Here is an 18,902-nt window from a genome sequence, read left to right on the forward strand (position 1 = left end):
TTTCCCAGGTAGGTGTGTGTGTGTGTGTGTGTCTGTGTGTGTCTGTGTGTGTCTGTGTGTGTCTGTGTGTGTCTGTGTGTGTCTGTGTGTGTCTGTGTGTGTCTGTGTGTGTCTGTGTGTGTCTGTGTGTGTCTGTGTGTGTGCGTATCAAATCTCTCAAAGTTTTTGTGTGTCAGCTACTTGGGGCAGGGACACAAAGCACTGGGTTTGCAGACAGGGTGCTGGAGGACTTGGCTTGGACACTCAGCTGAGGACCTAATTATACAGTTGTACCAGTGGGGAGACTTATTGTGGATTTGGAGGGAGACAGCTATAGAGACAGCCAGGCCACGGGCTGAGTGTGTTCCCTGTGTGCTCTTGAGGGAAACTGTACTTGATGCAGAGAGGTCTGCATCTGGAAATACTGAATGTATCCATTTGTATTCCAAGTGCATGCCCCTTCTCCAGTGTCAGTGGTTAGGATTCAGGCTCCTTGATTACTGGCCCAGCATGGCAATGACGCATACTGATGCCCATCACATATTGGTAGCAGTGGTGGGCGTCACATATGGCAATCTTGTAGTTGGTATATATAAGTTTTGGGGTGTGGACAGTGCAGAAAAGAAAGTAAATAAGAAAGATGATGTTTGAGATTCACTGTTGCCCTGGATTTTCAGTCTTTTTTTCAGCATGTCAGCACCAGGCATTTTGAGTGCCAACACACAGCCAAGGATGATTAAAAGCCCCCCCCCCCCCCCCCATAGCCATGAGTATTGCAGGTGCCTAAAGCTGGCTATGATGTTAGTTTTGGTGGAGAGAATGTCCACCAGAAGGATTTAATTAAGCCAAGTGCACTGCATCAATGGTAAAATATTTAATGAAATTGTGAAGCCTGTTATTTGAGGAAATACTGTTACTATAACCAGAGATATTACCCGCCTGGTTTATTTAGTACACAATACTGCTATACTAGGTTTTGTTGGTATTACTGTCATTGCAAAATATCAAAATAAGATAAGATGCTGTGGTTGTCCCCCCCCCCCCCCCGTGACTGCAGGATTTGCTGGTGCCCAACGTCAGATATGGCTGTAATACAACCAATGGGTTCACAGTCTAGATGTGACTCCACTAAAAGTATCAGTAGATGCAGCATTTACTTCTTCCTTTTGTTGTTGCAGGGGTGTAATAATAATGACTAGCGCATCTCAAAGTATGGTGCTTAAATATACTCTCAACTAATTTAAGACAAAATACTTTGCAAGCTATTTAAATGAATGTTAATACATACCTAGCATCATCACATATGCCATATACAAAGGAACATTGCTTAGCATTGCTTTAACAGGGGATAGAGGTATAACAGCTGGAGGTGCAGTCACATCTGGGTGACAGAAGGATTAATCTATTGATCTGGTTTAAGAAACCTTGAAAGTTTGCACATATGCAAGTGAGAAGAATAATGCTATATTCTTATTTAGTCTGAATAATGCTTTTCCCTGTACTTTCATATTCTCTAAGTGTAATAATGTGGGATATAGTTGTAACACAAGGACTGATTTACATTGCTACTGATATGGTTTATATGCACTGCCACTGAGAGGGATAGGTCATGGTGAACATTAAGCTATATTAAAGTGTTGACAGTATTAATGTGTTTATTATGAAATTATGTAAAAGGAGAAGGGATAGACATAGAACTGAATTTAGGTCTCATTCACTCTACTCTGTCTCATCCACACAATTATCTGCCTCAATATTTAACCTAACTAGCCTCAAAGCTCTATTTTGGCCTTTATCCTATAGAGCTCACTCTTTACTTCACCTGGATTAGCTTCTTTAATCTGTATGCCTAAACTGCATGATGCACTTACACCTAATATAAGAAACACCAAGGCTCTTAATAGTTTTAGCTTATTGTGACATTCTTGAAGACACTTGATCCTTTTTCCTGTCACCTGCTCCTTCCCAACCAGTCTGCTCCTTCCTATGTTTCCTTGCAAAGCACCAACACTAGCTTATGCTTTATTGTATTCCTATATTTACTGCTGCATCTTTATTTCAGTAACCCCCCCCCCCCCCATCTAAACTGGTTCAGACTTCTGCACAGGTGCGCAACTTGAGTGTGATATCTGATGTTCTTCTTTGCTCAACTACTCTCTTCATAGTAATTCTGTCAGTTTTACTATTTGCTTGTTAGGTGTTATTTGCCTTTATTTCTGCTATAACAAGGGAATGTTTATTAAACTTATGCTTACATAAACTTGTATTACTGATGCAACAACTAGCTAGCCTGGCCAGTCATGCTCACCCTGATGGCAGACTGACTTTTTTTCCCACAAGAACTTTCTGCTGTCCTGAAAAGGACATTTTTTTCTTTAGAGTAAATTGCTTTGCCATTAAAAGCATGGTTAAAAAGTTCTCAGTAAGAAGGTCTTCCCTAATCCCTTGATCACTCACTCCTCAACTCCAAATCCAAAATTAACTCCACATGTCTTAACTCTTTACTAGTAAGACACTAGTAAAGCAAAGCTTGAAGCATGTGCCTTTCTAAAGACAAATCTCTGGGGATGCAGAAGTGCTGCAAGCTCATTTTGACCAGTCAGGGTCTTTCTTCATTTTGATGTCATCAGCTTTCAAAAAAAAAAATAAAAAAACTTTTCAAGCTGCAGCCAATCTGGTCCTAAAGTGGACCTGATGGATTGCAGCTTTTGCCAACATCACCTCTTGAGTCAGGACGGAGGAAGCACAAAGGAAAAAAATGCAAACACAATCCACAATCTCTTAACTGAGATTTTACTTACAAATCTCAATGGCCATATCCTAGTAGGGGTCCTTACCTGTAGCGAGACATTTGGAAGCCCTCAGGGGTCACGGGTCTTGTGGGTACCTAACGCCAGCTACACTCTTCAAGTAAGTTATCATCTAATATCTATTCTCAACAATGATCATAAATTTCAGAAAGCTTCCACACTGACTGACTTGGACCAGATGAGATTCATAACTGCCAGAAACATTCATGAAAATCTGATATAAACTTCCTTATCAACAGAACACACCTCTATAAATGAAATACTTTTTTATTAGTAGAAGGACAGATGCTGTAAAATAATTTTACAAGGTAAGTTGTAAGTATTTTCTTCATCTACTGCCAGAACTAAAATTTCCAGAGGGTTTGTTAAATTAATTCAATCAATATATCAAAAGGATATCAAGGAAAAAGATGGGGGGATAAACTTTATTGAGTTACTTAATTTAGGAAGAAGCACAAGGCAAGAATACACACTCTTCTCCACTTTTGTATACTCTGTCTGGAACCCTTTGCAACAGATTAAGGTACATCCCAATTAATGGATATAGGGATTACCATATAAAGTTTCTCTGTACACAGATAATATCTTATGTTTGTCTAATTCGCAGCAGGATGTAGCTTTTATTTTTCAAAAGTTGGACAATTTTTGGCAGATCTGACATGTTATAGAGTCAACACACAGAAAACAAGCACTACACTGCACTGGTAAATTACATTCACTGACAAACAAAAGTTGTGTATATCCCTTTTTTGACAGACACTAAGCACATAAATTACTTGAGTTTAAAGTTAGTAGATACACTGACCTGATCAATGAAGTTACTTTGAGGAACATTTTTGGGAAGGCTAAGGATTTTTATCAAAAATGGAAGGGAATTTGCTTGGACATGGCACAAAGGATACTGGGAGTATGACAGTTTGAGGTCTCTTTGATAACACGTGCCTCACAATGTTTTCCATTTTGATCTGCAGCAGAAAACTTTGACAAATTAGGGAAGACTATTTCTGTATTTATTTGGGTAAGACAAAGACTTAGAGTGGCCTGGAATATAATTACTCTTCCCATGGGAGTGGGGGGGGGGGACTGGGAATCGTGGACTTTGAGTTGTACATTATGGTACTAAGGTTAACACTTTCACAGGCTAAAATACAAAGGCTATGAAGCTATCAGGAAATCATCTTTAATTTTAAAATATAAAGGGGGAAATGGATTTATGACATGCATAAAAAGACAAAGTCTTCCAGAAGACACAGAGATAATTCAGTAACTATGGACTTAATGCCTGCAATTAAATAGGCAATAAAGATGCAATCAATTAACCAAGCCCAACAGCGAAAAGTAACACTGAAAGACGAAAAAAACGCTGCTTCAAAGCCACAAAACAGTATTTTAACAAATGTAAGCGCTTTTGTTTCCAATGCTACAAAAACATCATCAGAAAAACAGATACACTACCTCACATCCTTTAGATCCATAAAAAATATCACTTCCTTAAGGGATGAACCTCACTTCCTTGAGGGGGTGGCACCCAAGTGCAAGGCATGTTATTCAACATCTTGTGCAACATCTCACTTTTTAAGTAAAAAGTGGCGCCAAAATACAAGATACAAAGTTACAAAACATTTTGTTACCTTCATAAAATCCTAGTGCATTTTGAATACTGGAAGCTAAAAAAAACATATGTACACACATAGAAGTTGATGCCAATAATAAAATTGCTTTAGTTTATATGCTAAAAAAATGCATATCATTTCATAAGGGAGACGTTAGTGGAGAAAAGGGAACTGCATTGGCAAGTTCTCTTAAATGCCACTACCCCCCAGGGCTTAATGAGTCCATAATGAGTACGCATCGATCAAACCTATTTTAAAGTTGAAAGCAAATATTGTTTGATTTTTATTATGAAATGATATGTATTTTTTAGTAGGTGCTTGATGATGTTTCTGTAGCATTGGAAACGGAAGCTCTTACATTTGTTTATTAAAATACTGCTTTGTGGCTTTGGAGCAGTGCTTTTTTCTTCTTGCAGGTAATAAAGATGACTAATATTGGTGAATGGTTTGAAGAGTTCTAACTTATTTGGCAAAGGGGTGGGGACTACAGACTAGGCAAGTTATACAAAATTTGAATAGACTGCAAAAATTGTTATACTGACAACAGTTCATACAAGGTACTATTCCCTTAATTTGGACCCATTAATAGAAAGTACGAATAAAAGTGGGATTCCTAAAGAAATATTTGACTTATTGTTGGCATTTTAAGAAATCTCAAATTATGAACTGTCAGGAGGGGTGACTGGTTATTATGGGTGCCATGATGTTATGACACAAGGCAGGAACAAAACCACATGGGGTAACATCATCAACACATTGTATAAGGTACACTGTGGAATAAGAACAAGAGACACCAACAAATTTAGACTGGTGTGAGAGAGATCAAGGTATGCCTATAACTCAGCAAGGATGGGTTAAAGTAGGGATAGGCCCTTGGCATGCTACCAGGTCTTGAAAGTTTTATGTACTTTTTTATTTTTGTATACCAGCTAGTCCTGCGATAAGTAAACCCAATATTTTGCAGTGTAATACTGGCATGCTGGTTGAGTTCTATCATATATTTTTCGGAATGCCCCATGTAAGATGCACTAAAACTAGAGATGCAGTAAACATGTTAATGAATATGGCCAAGCAAAATTAAAGTTAATTTGCCTTTACTTTTATTAGTATAGCTTTTGTAATCAAATTAAAAATAACTGAAAGAATATTTTTTGATCTTATAATGTTGGCTACTAAAAATCAATTACTAGAAAGTGGAAAAAACTGGTCAGTTGATAATGAAAACTTCACAGTGTTCGAAATACAAACTCTAGAACTAGCTACAAAGAATTTGAGTCTGAGAGGACTGTAGCAAAAAGATTCCTTGTAGTTTTGAATATAACCTCGTAGTATCATATCAATGGTCTTTAGTTTCCAGGCATTTGGTAATTAATGTAAAGAACATGTTTATGGAAATGTTTGGGTTTGTTTATTTATTTCGTTGTTTTGCTTTTTTACTGGAGTAGTACACCAATCACAATATGGACCATCTGCAGGGACAGCCTGTGTGAAGCTGTTCCAAACAAAAAAAAAAAAAAAAAAAAAAAAAAAAAGGACAAATTCACAAACACAAAGTAATCACAGAAGGTAGATAACCCCACAGACAATTGACAATATGTAATTATTATTAACAGTATAGAAAAAAATGAAAATTAATTGTAGTGGTAAATATGAGAGGGAAACAGCAGTAAGAACAGAGGGTCAATGTAGAAGTGATGTAGGTGAGGTGGGAGTTAGGTCATGTGTCCAGTGGAAATGGAATTCCTGTCAGACTTTTGATGGTGGTGTCTTTTGGGTTGAGCTATAAACATGGGGGAAAGAGGAGAATTCTTTTAGGTGTAGGAGGTAGGGATTGCCAGAGTTTCCAGAGTGCAAGACTGGAGAAAGAATGGTTTGTACCATGCAGTTTTATTTGGTGTGTCTGCAGTGTGGGAATTAATTGGGAGAGGTTGCATAGATTGCCTGGATGGTTTTATTATGGAGTTTGGCTGTAACAGGTAGGAAGGCCCCTGTTTGAAGTAATTTGAAAATAGGAGACCCTAGGAGAAGCTCAACTCTATAGGAGACTGGTTGCCATTTGGCTTTGGAGAGGATGATGCAGTGGTGTGCCTTAGGGGGATTGGAATAGAATCAGCAGATTTTGTTTTCAATGGATTGTAAGGTGGCAGAGGCATTTTTTTTTTTTTTTTTTTTAAGAGATTGTGGCTAACACGAGGAGTCTGTATTCTAGTTAAGTAAGGAAGACTCCTTTGCCTAGCAGCTCTGGCTGTATTTTCCAGGGCCAAAATAAAATATTTTTCCTTGTGCTATCCACGTGGTTTTGGGAGTTAAGAGACTAAGCTAGCCATAAACTTACATATTTAAAGGATGTCACTGTTTTTATTCGGGTACCATCTTCAGCTTTTGTCAAGTTCCAAATATATTTCTTTCAAGGGGTTTAGGAGTAGCTTATGGTTGTTTAGCTGAGAATTGAGTGAGTGGAGGTCAGATTTAAGCTTGGTTTGGATAGCTGAATGTGAGGGAGTGAATCTAAGAATAGCTGCGCCATTTACAAACATAGTGACAGAAAGGGAACTCAGAGGACAGTTTGTTAATAAAGACTGAAAACAAAATTGGGGCACTCTTCTGGTAAGGGGTGATGAAGGTGATAGGGATGAGCCTATTTTGACTGTGAAATATCTATTTGTTAAGAAATGTGGAAAGCAGGTGACAGTGTTGGGACTAACACCAATTTCTTGCAGGCAGTGAAGGAGCAGAAAGTGGTGTATTAAGATCAAAAGGTATAGATCATGTTAAGGTTGATGAAGAGAACTCCTGAAAGGTCTCCTTTTGCCAAGCTGAGGAGGATCTCACCAGTAAGTGACCATTAGTGATGTAATTGTGCTCTAGCCAGCCCAGAATCCATGCTGTTTAAGAGTGAGGAGATGGTACTGTTGGACGTATGTGGACAGCCAGATGTAGATTAGTTTTGAAGTATTTTCCCAAGTGTAGGGAGAACAGAGACAGGGTGGAAGTGGGAGGCAATTTCTGACCGAGTCTGTTTGGGAAGGGATTTAACAAGAACAGATTTTCATATGGCTGAGATGCTACTTTGAGTTAAGCAGAGGCTAAAAATGTAGAGAAGAAGTGTGGTAAAGAAGTCGTTGCAGATTGATATAAACCAAAGGAGAAGGTTGTCTGCATCACAGGGTGCATCCAGTGGTATGTTTTCTAGTAGAGGTTCAAGCCTTTGTGTGTAATTTTTTTAACATAGAAGGGGGGGCTAAAGGAGGAGGATGAGTTGGGGGAGAGGGGAAAGTTCCAATACTAGGGTTGTGGATGAATTTTTTGAGAAAATCAGAGGTAGATAGTTGGGCTCGAGATGTCTGGATGGTGATCGGGGAGGAGGAGGGATGTGAGGATTTTTGGCTTGTGAAAAGATTTACTTCCTAACAGAAATGTTTGGGGTTTTGAAGTAGTTGGTTTTGTGTATGGCTTGCTTAGCTAGGTTATGCAGAGTGCTAAAGGCAGTACAATTTTCTGGATTACGGGTATTGTCTCCATGAAGACCACACAGTGCTCATAAGTTTGAGCGGACCTTTCAGTTCAGTGGTTAGCCAGGGTTTTTTGATGTAGCTGAAAACGTGCTCTGTGACTGGGAAGAATTTGTCTTGAAGTTGTAGGAAGGTATGTGTAAAAGCTGTGGCAGCTGAATTAGGATTCTGTGCCTTCTTTCTAGCATTATAACTTAATTTAAATGTTTGGCACATACAATTTTTAAGTGACTATATGACATGTTAAAATCTGTTGCTCAAAATTACCCCTATATTATTTGTTGTTTATAAGGTTGTATGAGATGTTTTATGATTGCAATTTAAAGTGTTGCTCCCTGTGAACAAAGTGTCTGACAGTAAAAAAAAATGCATGGCTTTGTTTACAACAGACTTTTGTTCTAATTAACATTTCACTGTTACTTCTCAAAACATTCTCAACTACAGACCACTCTGATCATGGGGAATTATGTAACTACCTAATTCACTTACAATTCCCTGCTAAGCAAATCCATTACTTGCTATGGAATATATGAACAAATTAACACATCTGTCATGAACATTTCTTTGCAGGACTTACACTTCACAAATAACAGAAAAATCTGCAATCTCAATAACATTATTTAAAATACTGGTGGTGCCTTGGACAAGGACTTCCTAAACATACAATGTAACACCTTGTGAATTGTTTTCTGCAAACGCAGCTTTACACAAGTATACTCCTGAGACTACTGACATCAATAAACTATGGCAAGTAGTTCATTTTCTACTCCAGGATGTAGCCTCCTACCATTCTGTAAAGGCTGTTGATCCACAGGCAACTGGTGCAGGATCACCACATCATCCTCATTTTGATTGGCTACTGCTTGCAATGGAAATGGCATATTCACCTCAAAATACTACAGTAGGTAAAACAAAGATATTTTCTTGCTTTGTAATCTAGTACTATTCTACACCATGTTCAATTTACTTAATGGCAACTCACTTTCAACCGAGTCAGAACAAAATTAGATACTAACGCTCTTTTAGAGATTTCATGAAAGCTCTTTTCACCTCAGGTTCAAGTATATGCATTCTCATTGTTATTTTCTTCAAATACAGATTTAAGCCCATGTATCTCAGCTTGATGACTCTGATTTTAAACATACTCTTTTTTTTTTTTTTTATCTTGAGGTTACTCTGTTAAGGCCTTTTCAGTAACCTAGTCAAACTCACAGCATGCTAGTCTCTTGTTTGACCCGTACTATCATTATTATTTACATTAAATGCCTCATCAAGCTCTATGATTGACTGCGGAACAGCTTTCTGAAATACTTCAGGTGCTGATAAAATAGCAGATGGAAGTCTCAGAGATTAGTTCAAGTATTTGTAGTTTACAGATTTTTTTCTTGGAAAAATAGAAGACTGTTGTCTTCTTTTCTCATTAACTACACATAGAAAAGATTTTCTTTGGTGGGTGCTTTTTTGTCTCTACTGCATCATCCTACTATTTCCTAACTAGTGCTCCACATCCATAGCCAGGTCTAACAGACACCACCTAACCTTCCCAAACTTCCTCTGACAGAGCTAGGGTCAACAAAAATCTTAAGGGCATCCAGGAGATCCACTGCATCATCCTACTGTTCCCTAATCAGTGCTCTGCATCCATAGCTGGATCTACCAGCTACCTACTAACCTTCCCAAACTTCCTCTGATAGAGCTGGGGCTGACAAAGATCTTAAGGGCATCCAGGAGGTCTGGCCATCAACAGCTCCCAAATGGTTTTCTATTATGACCTAGTTCATGGCTTTTGCAGTAATGTTAGCGAGGCTGCCATGCAATGGAGATATGCAGCATTTTACCCCACCTCTGCGGTAGCTCAGCCATATCTCCACCCCACCCCACTGGATCATGCCCCCCCAGTAGTGATGTCTCCAGCCTCCACAAAGAACTGTGCAGAAGATGCCCCCAGATACACCTGTTCACCTAGGATGGTAACATCCATCCCTCCCCGCAGCTCCATCAGACACCCAAGCCACAAGTCAGGGCTTTATCCCTCTATGCCACCACTGTGGCTACAGCTACATATAAAATGTTACTAAATACAATCTAAACAGAACAACTGAAATAACCTGATTTTAATAAACAAAATGTAACACATTAAATGCTAGTAGGTTTAGTGCTTAATTATTCAAACGTCAATACAAGAATGTAACTATTTAATAAATATGCTTACATTCTGGCAAGCTTTTCGGCATTTCCACTGCAAAGGTTCAGTAAAAGGATGACCTCTTTCTTTTTATGAATCAGTTCACTGTAATCTTCTTTAAGGACTTCACTGGAAAATGCAAGAGATAAGCCAAGGTCAGTGCCTGCTCTTTGCAGTCATAATTTATTTTATCTTCTATAAAGCAGATGAGCGTTAATCATAAAAAAGTTATAATCCAATATTGCAATTTCATAATTTTGACAGACTCCAATATAGATGTATTTGCCTTTTAAAACTGCAAAAAAATATTCTAAATCGGTAGAATGACATGCACTAAACAGAAAATGTCAGCTCCATTCATCCATGTTATACAACATTAGCAAAACAACGAACACAGTATCCAGCAAATCTTTTAATAAAATCTCTGACGTCTCAGCCAAAGCCTTCAAGGAGAATTCAGATTTTATTAAAAGATTTGCTGGATACTGTGTTCGTTGTTTTGCTACTGGCTGCTTTCTTCGTTGCTTTTTGATGTTATACAACATTCTCTATTTGGAAAATATGTTACTTTTAATCATGTACTCACTGCTGATTGGCCTGAATGCAACATCAAGCACTCATACCAGTGATTCAGTATGATAACATTAATTCAGAATTTTTCAGCATTCTGTGGCTCATCATTGTGGTCAGTATCCCCAAATACCAGGTTATACTACAGATACCACTGGAGGTCACATGAAATCTTCTGAGTTGCAGGTGGTGAGCACATATTCAACACATTATAATACTGCTACTTTAATACCACACTCTTTATTGACACATTTCAACAAGAAATACGACAACCTTTTTAATAGAGTTTTACACAATGTTAAACTTAATTTAGAACATGAGTAAAAAAATGGTGAGAGATGAAAATGACCATCTTAAAAACAAAGCATACCCTATACCAAATTCATATTTCATGAATACACTGGATATTATGTGGAAGCTAATTAGTAACAGAGAAGCAAGGAGCGTAGACAGTGAACAAGTGGTTTCCCCTACGGACAATCAACAGTCTTATGAAATGGAGAATAGAACAGAGGCAGAATATGAAGCCCAATACCTACTCCTCATGAGATCAGAAAGAAATGAAAATAAAAATAGGCAGAGGGTTTTTTTTTTTACCTCAAGCCCACACTCCAAAAGGGGTAAGGGGCAGAGGCAGAGGGAGGATTTGGAGTAACAGTGTCAGGAACAACAACTAAGTGACGGGTTGAATAAAGAAGTATTATAGGTTCATAGGTTCATACTAGGCTATCTGCCCTGGGGCAATTATAAGCCTAGCCCGATTCTGTATGGCTTACGCCACCCCTTGATTTGAGTATACTGTGCCCTTTTTAAGGTTTAGTTTACTGTGCCTCTGTCTAATAGTGACACGGGAGTAATCCCTGGGACAAACCTACAATCCCCCATCCACTTATCGAGATTCCTCTTGAAGAGATTCAGTGAGGTGCTCTGCCTCACATGAACTGGAATTCTATTCCAGAGCGAAGGGAGCCTCTGGGTTATGAACCTGTCCCTCCAGCAAGTTCTATTTATTTCTGTGCTGAGGTTCAAGTCCCTCGAGCGTGTGTGACTAAGGGATTTAGATTTACTGAGGTGGAGCATGTAGATTAATTCTGGATTTGACATAGATTTGTATGTCAGGCATAGATCGTCTCGAAGTAGGCGGTATGCAACTGAGTAGAGCTGGAGTTTTTTTAACCGAGCAGCATATGGCATCTGTTTGAGACCCTTGATCCTCTTGGTGAGATACTTTTGGGATCTTTCTAATTGCTGCAGGTGTCGGGTAAGGTACATCCCAAAAGGGGCATTGTATTCTATGATGGGCCTGATGAGGGATGAATAAAGGCACGATTACCTCTCTTGATCTAGATATGAAACCCTTCGTGATGAGGTGGGCTATGTAGAAGGTCTTTCTAACCACTTTGGCAATGTGGTTTTCAAAGGAGAGATTGCTATCAACTTGGGTCCCCAGGTCCCTAATAACATTCTCTGTACTTAATGGGTTTCCGCCTATGTGGTAATTTGTGGGCACATTGTTTTTGCCAAAGGGTATGACTATACATTTTTTGGCATTTAGCTTTAAACCATGGCGCTGGCACCAGTTATCTGTCTCTGTGAGACCTTTTTGAAGGATGTTTGTGTCAGCTGGAGAGTTGATTATGGCACCCAGTTTGCAGTCGTCTGCAAACTTGGTGAGCCATAGTCCTCCCACGTTTTCCTGTACCTCGGAAAAGTATATACCGAACAAGAGTGGTCCCAGGACAGAACCCTGTGGGATGCCACTTGTGACCGGTTTCGAGTCTGACATGGCTCCAGCAACTCTCACTCTGTGGGTTCTGTCTTTGAGCCAGTTTGCGACCCATCTTGTGACATAGGGATTTATATTTAAGCTGGATAGCTTATCTATGATGCCCGAGTGTGGTATTGTGTCAAATGCCTTTGCAAGATCCAGATAGGCTGTGTGGACTACCTTCCCTTCATTTATGGCTTTGGTGACTGTTTCAAAGAAGTCAACCAGGTTCAAAAGGCAGGATCTGCCCTTGACAAAGCCGAACTGGGTAGGATCTAGTGTCTGTAGGTCCCCAATGTCTTTGTTTATGAGCTCCATGATGATCCTCTCCATAGCCTTGCAGACTAAGCTAGTCAGGCTTATGGGGCGATAGTTTCCAGGGTCCGTAGAGGCTCCACCTTTGTGGAGTGGGACCATTGTTGCTGTACGCCATTCCGTGGGCACATATCCTGTAGTGAGGCTGAGATTGTACAGCTGTTTTATTTGAGGGATTAGTTCCTCTTGGAGTTCATGTAGGACGCAACCTGGGACGCCATCTAGTCCCATGGAAGCAGTGTTTTTTGCTTTGGAGAGGGCAGCCTTCACCTGAGCATCTGAGATGTTTGGGAGGCAGCCCTCTGCCGGGATAGATACTTGCTCTTTTGGGAGTTTGCACTGAACCTGTCTGCCAGGATATTGGCAATGTCTGTGGGTTCAGTGTATTTTTTGTCATTTAGAATCAACTCAGAACAAGTCTGGGAGTTGCATCCCAGGTTTCTAACATAGCTGAAAAAAGCCTTATGATTGTCTTTGATGTCCTGTGCAATTTTTCTCTCTAAGCTGGCCTTGGAGGATTTTATGAGGGATCGTAATTTTTTGCTAGTACTGATCAGAGATGCCTTCCCTATTAAGGATTTTGCTCTATCATGCAGTAGCTTCCTCATTCTGTTGTACAGTTTATTTATGGCAGGGGTCCACCAGACCGGACGCCTGCCTTTGGATGATTGGGTCTTGGTTTTGTTTGGGATAGCATGATCCAAGCATTCCTGGAGATGTCCGTAGAATGCATTTATATAGGATTCTACAGTTTGGGCCGTAGTTTCCACTGGCCCTGGGGCCTTGAAGGATTCCACTTCAGTTTTGAGAAGTCAGAAGTTCGCTTTTGAGAAGTATTTCACTGTGGTTTTCTGGGCTGGGGGTGGGGTCGGGATGTGGACATCCAGTGAAATTAATTTATGGTCTGATCTTACCAATGAGGGATATACTTCTGTTGTGGAGCATAGAGTCCCCATGTTGGTAATGATCAGGTCTAGTATGTTGTCCCCTCTTGTGGGAGTGGTGACTAGTTGTTTCATAGCATTTGAGTTTATAATTTCCAGGAATCTTTGGGCTAAGGTGCTGGGGCTTGAGTAGTGCTCCCAGTCAATGTTTGGGTAGCTGAAGTCGCCCGATATAATGGTGTTCGGAGAGATCTTCATGTTCTCCAATGTTTTCAGGAAAGCCGAGTGGGATTCCTGAATTTGAGAGGATGGTCTATAGGATGCTATAAACTGAAAAGCAGTCTTGCCCACTGTTAGTTGCACATGGATGGTCTCCGATACTTCGTGCAATGCCACTAACCTGGAGGTGTGGATATCCTTGATAAATATGGAAATTCCCCCTCCTTTTGAGGTTTGGTCTGGGTTTTGGGGCCGAAAAGCATGATATGAGGTATAGCCTGGTAGTGCTGGGGTGCTCTCTGGAGCCTTGAACCAGGTTTCTGTCACTGCACAGATATCGATGTTCTCCATACTGAGGAGAGCTTCGAGTGTGTGCATCTTGAGGTTAAGACTTCTGGCGTTTAGCAGCATTACCCTTAGTTTCTCGTTCCTTGTGCTGTCTATGGGGGTGGGTTTGACTTTTGAGCCTTGCCTAAAAAAGGCAATATGGGGGTGGCAAGAGCCTTTGCCAATATCCGAAAGCCCAGTGGTGACAGGTGCAAGCCATCCCTAGCGAAGCAACATGGCTTCTCGAGCATGTCATCCCAGGCTGACAGACACTGGATCCCCTTTGAATGACACCAAAATTTTAGCCAATTGTTAAACTCGATCATTTTGCCTTTGTACTGTGGCATCATTCTAGGTGAGGGTAAGATGCTGCTCAAGGTCAGGGTCATACCAGCCTGGGCTACATAATCAGAGAGCTCCTCTATGTCTCTTTTCATATAGTCCAGGGAGGTACGTCTCAGGTCATTCACACCAGCATTTACAATGACTGAGTCATATTTGTATTTGCTTTGGACTGACCTGAGTGCTTGCGTTATGTGTCGGATCCTAGCACCCGACAGGCAGCTCACCGTGACCTTCTCTTTATTCAGCCTGGTGAGCGGGGCGTCAATGTGTCTGACAATAGAGTCACCTATAACAAGAGTATCAGGTGTGGTATTCAGCCTTAAGGGCTGTGGCTGCTTGGCACACTGACTTTGTGGGTTATGTGTTGTGTGTGTTTTGTTTTGAGGTAGCGTTTGTTTGGATGTCTGCTTTGGAGGTCTCTGTTGCTTAGGTAGATTTTTATTTAGAGCCTCCGAGTATGTTTTTGTGTATTTATGTGTTTGGTTCGCTGATGTGGTGGGACTATGTGATACTGGAATTGTGTTGTGTGAGGTTACCTTCTCCTCCTGACTGGTTTCACCAGTTTTGAGATGAGAGAGCTCAGCCTCCAGTTTGGCTAAATAGTTGCATCTCTCACATATATTTGAACCTGTTTGGAGGAGGAGAGGGTTGTCCGTGTACATGAGACAGTTGTAACATTGCCTCAAAATTCCCAGATTCACCAGCTGGACTGGAGAGGAAACCATTGACTGACCTTTGGACATGCTAGAGTAATAGGGAAACTGAATTTAAGACGGACCAATAGAGGACGGGGTAATCGTAGAGAGTATAAGAGTAAGTAGTGCTTCTGGTTTAATAGTGCTAACTTGTAGGATTACTTAATTGGACCAGTGAAGGGCCTTAGAATGAGAATATGGTGTTTAAATTGAGAGATAGAGCAGTTCTAAGGGAAAAAGTGAAGAGCAGACTTTGTGGAGCCAGGAATAGTTTAAACCCAATTAGGAGGCGCTGCCTGCTGTTGCGCTATGCACAAAAACCCGCAAAAGAGGGTTTTAAGAGAGGAAGATGAAAGAGTTTTGGAACTGACCCAAAATGGCCAATAAAACTACTGTTTCAAGTCAGTAACCACTCCCATAGGGGCAGGCAGGCTGCTCAATGTTTTTCACTGCCACTGATCAACACAGAGACTTCCCTTTAGCCCAAGCAAAAAATGGCCTCACAGAAACTTACAAACAGTTCAAGAACAGCAAGCCTGTAACTGAACTTTTTTAAATCTCAGAAAAGTGGGAAAAAAGCAAGATTTTTTTTTGTTTTTCAGAGATAGCAGAGGTTCACAAGTATCAACAAGTTATAACAGTGCAGTAAATGACCCCACACAAGAGTGCTAGGCCAAAGACAGATAAAATGCAAGTTTTGAGAAAAAAACGATTTTAAAAATAAGTGCAAACAGGAAATTCAGTAAACAGCTCTAGGTTGTGCTCTAAATACAGTTACTAATGCAGAAATCAAATTTAACAAGCCAGAAAATGCTCAAAATAGGCGGCTATGCAGAAAAACTTAGCAAATAAACAGAGGAAAAATACTTAAAATCTCAAAAGTGGCTCCTTTCTTCTCTCAGCGTTTTCTCCTCTTGGTGGGTGCTTCGCCAACAGCCAACAAGCCTGAAAAGACGCCAAAACCATTACCTATCAAGGCTTTAATATTTTTAACTACACTGATTTGATGGTAGACATAACATATTTTTCCCTTTTTAAAAAGGTTTTAAATTTGTGCCCTCTTTTAGGGTAGGGATAGTAGATGTCTTAACAGAGTTTAGGCTTTTTATTAAAAAAACTGAACCTCCAGTTAATGTTTAAAGATCAGTCAAACCAAAATGTAACAACTGACAAGAACCTGATACTAAGGAAAAGGAGTTGTTTCAATCGGGTCTATTTTAAATCAGAGAACGCTTAAAAAAGTGAACGCTGATTTACAGACCCTCTTTAAGTGAAAGCTGAAACTCCTGAACACTCGGAACAGTGATTTTTTTTCCCCTGGGAAAAAAAAATTTGCTGGGCCATTTTCGGGACTTTGCCATTTCCTCCACTGTGGTGCGATCTCAGAGTTGGTAAACTTAAGTAGGGGTTGTCCGGGAGGTACAGCCCCTGACAATGGGGTGTGTGGGGGTAAAGCCCCCCATTTTACTTACTGTTTTGAAGTTTTGTTCTGTTTTTTTTTTTTTTGTGGAACAGCGATTTTTTTCCCCTGGGAAAAAATCGTGTTCGAAATACTCGGGATTTTAAACTTTTGCTTCAACAGGGTCGACAAATCGTTTGCTGATGTAACATAGACCCTTTCAACCCCCCCCCCCCCTTGCACCCAATTTAGTACTTTATCCTTGGGAATCTAAATATGTCTTTGGTTCAAAATACTTTGACCACTGGTTATCTTATTTTCGTCTTTTGTATGATATTTTTATTTTGTGAAAAGAAACACAAAAACCAGCAGAATATCTGGAAAGATGACAGTTCCATCCCTGGACACAATATCAAATGAGCTAGGCATTGTGGTGGATTTGTTTGGTTTGAATAGCAACAGTTTGGTCTTTTTGGGATCTAGTAATAGGTTTCTGTTAAGAAACCAGGTTTTGGTAGATTGGAAGGCTTTTTGGGTGATAGAGATGTGTTCATGAGGATCATTGGCTGAGTAGATGACTGTTGAGTCATCTGCATATTGTATGACAGCTGCATCTAGGCAGACAATGTGAAGATTATTAGTGAAAATGAAGAACAGAAGGGGTCCTAGAATGGACCCTTGTGGGACTCAGGTAGTAATGGGTAGCAGTGAGGATAGATTGTTGTCCCATTGAACCACTTGTTGCCTTCCTTGTAAGCAGTTCTGAAACCAGGCTAATGCATGACTACTATGGCCCAGATCAGTGAGGGAGTGGAATAGTTTAGGATGGTTGACCATGTCAAAGGCTTTTGACAGGTCCAAGAAAATGGCAGACGTTAGTTTGGCTAAGTGTCTGTTTTGGTTGATGTGATTTGTGAAAAAGAGTAGGGTTGTGGTTGTACTGTAGAATTGCTGTTGTGAGGGAGACAGAAGCTGGTTATTAAGTAGGTATGGCATAAGTTGGTGGTGTATGCATTTTTCAAGTATTTTTGATAGTGGGGACAGGATGGCAACTGGACGACAGTTGGAGAGGTCGGTGGATGTACCACCTTTGTGCAGAGGGATGATGTAGGAGGTTTTACAGATTGGTGGGATGATATGTTCGGATATGGACCTGTTAAGGAGAATAGAGATTGGGTAGGTGAGTTCATTAGGTGCCAGCTGTAGGTATTTTGCAAGGATGTAGTCAGCTGCTAGGGTGGTGGCTTTAAGATTTGTTAGTAGTCTTTTGACATAGTTGGTGGGGATGGGTTGGAATTGGAAGGTTGTTTTGGATCTAGCTACAGGTTCAAGTAAATTGGTGGTGGTAGCAGTGGGTTGGTTTTGAACTAGTTTGGAGATGGTTTCTATGAAGTATTTGTTGAATGAGTCAGGTATATCTGTGATATCAGTTGCAGAGATTGGAGATGGGGTGGAGGGATTTGTTTGTTCTGCCCAGAACTTTTTGGGGGTTGTTTTGATGCCTGTTTTGCAATTGTAGGAAATAATTCTTTTTATTCAGGAGAATTTTGTTTTTGTTTCATTTTTAAGTTTATTGAATTGCTCCCTATTTGCTAGTTTTTTAGTGGCTCTCCATAGGTGCCAGGCTCTATTCCTTTGAGCTATCTTAGTTTTCACTTTGAGTTTAGTGGTACGAGCTGGGACGTGATCATTTAAGATCTTTAGGAAAGTATTGTTGAATTGGGTTACTATAGTATATTTTTACATATTTTAAATATTTTTTATGTATTAAAGATAAGTTTTTTTGATACTGTTTCATTAAGATTAAATTATGATTAATTAGATAAATGAACTAGTGAACAATGTTTCTAGTATAAAAGACTTACTTTCCCATGTTTTTACTGTTCTGATTATTTAAGTTCTGTAGTTTAAGCTCATTTTGTTGCTTACTGGACCCAGGTGGCTTTATTTCTTATTTGGTCATTTTTTTAGGGTCACCTAAAAATGCTTTTTTTGTGGTAGTTTAAGTTGGTGAGCGATCTTTCAACAAGAAGACAGAGGTGAATAAAAAGAACGCCTGAGGAATGCTAAGGGAATAACAAGTCGGGACATAACTGTTATGACGGGTATACAAGCTACCTAGACTTACGTGACAATGTTTTTGGCCCTTCCTGCCAACCACTGAACCCATTTCCCCGCCCTACTAATCTTTCTCATTCCCCAACCTAGCCAGCCACAACTGCTACTGGAAGGTCCAAGAGTTGAGCAGTGGCAGGCTGTTAACCTGGATGGAATTTTTTTT

At 40.0% G+C, this 18,902-nt stretch overlaps 1 protein-coding gene across 3 annotated transcripts in view; it reads right to left on the reverse strand.

Annotated features, from left to right (window-relative positions):
* The window catches only part of TBK1 (TANK binding kinase 1), a 3,544,425-nt gene that overhangs the window by 1,278,747 nt on the left and 2,246,776 nt on the right, over nucleotides 1-18,902 (reverse strand). For all 3 annotated transcript variants that reach the window (XM_044088041.1, XM_044088040.1, XM_044088042.1), the window contains exon 12: nucleotides 10,127-10,228. In XM_044088041.1, the coding sequence (XP_043943976.1) occupies nucleotides 10,127-10,228 (102 nt within the window). The remainder of the gene's footprint in view (nucleotides 1-10,126; nucleotides 10,229-18,902) is intronic.

The sequence above is a fragment of the Protopterus annectens genome, chromosome 11.part0 (genome assembly GCF_019279795.1).
Source record: "Protopterus annectens isolate FY-2018-M chromosome 11.part0, PAN1.0, whole genome shotgun sequence".
NCBI classification, from domain to species: Eukaryota; Metazoa; Chordata; order Ceratodontiformes; family Protopteridae; genus Protopterus; species Protopterus annectens.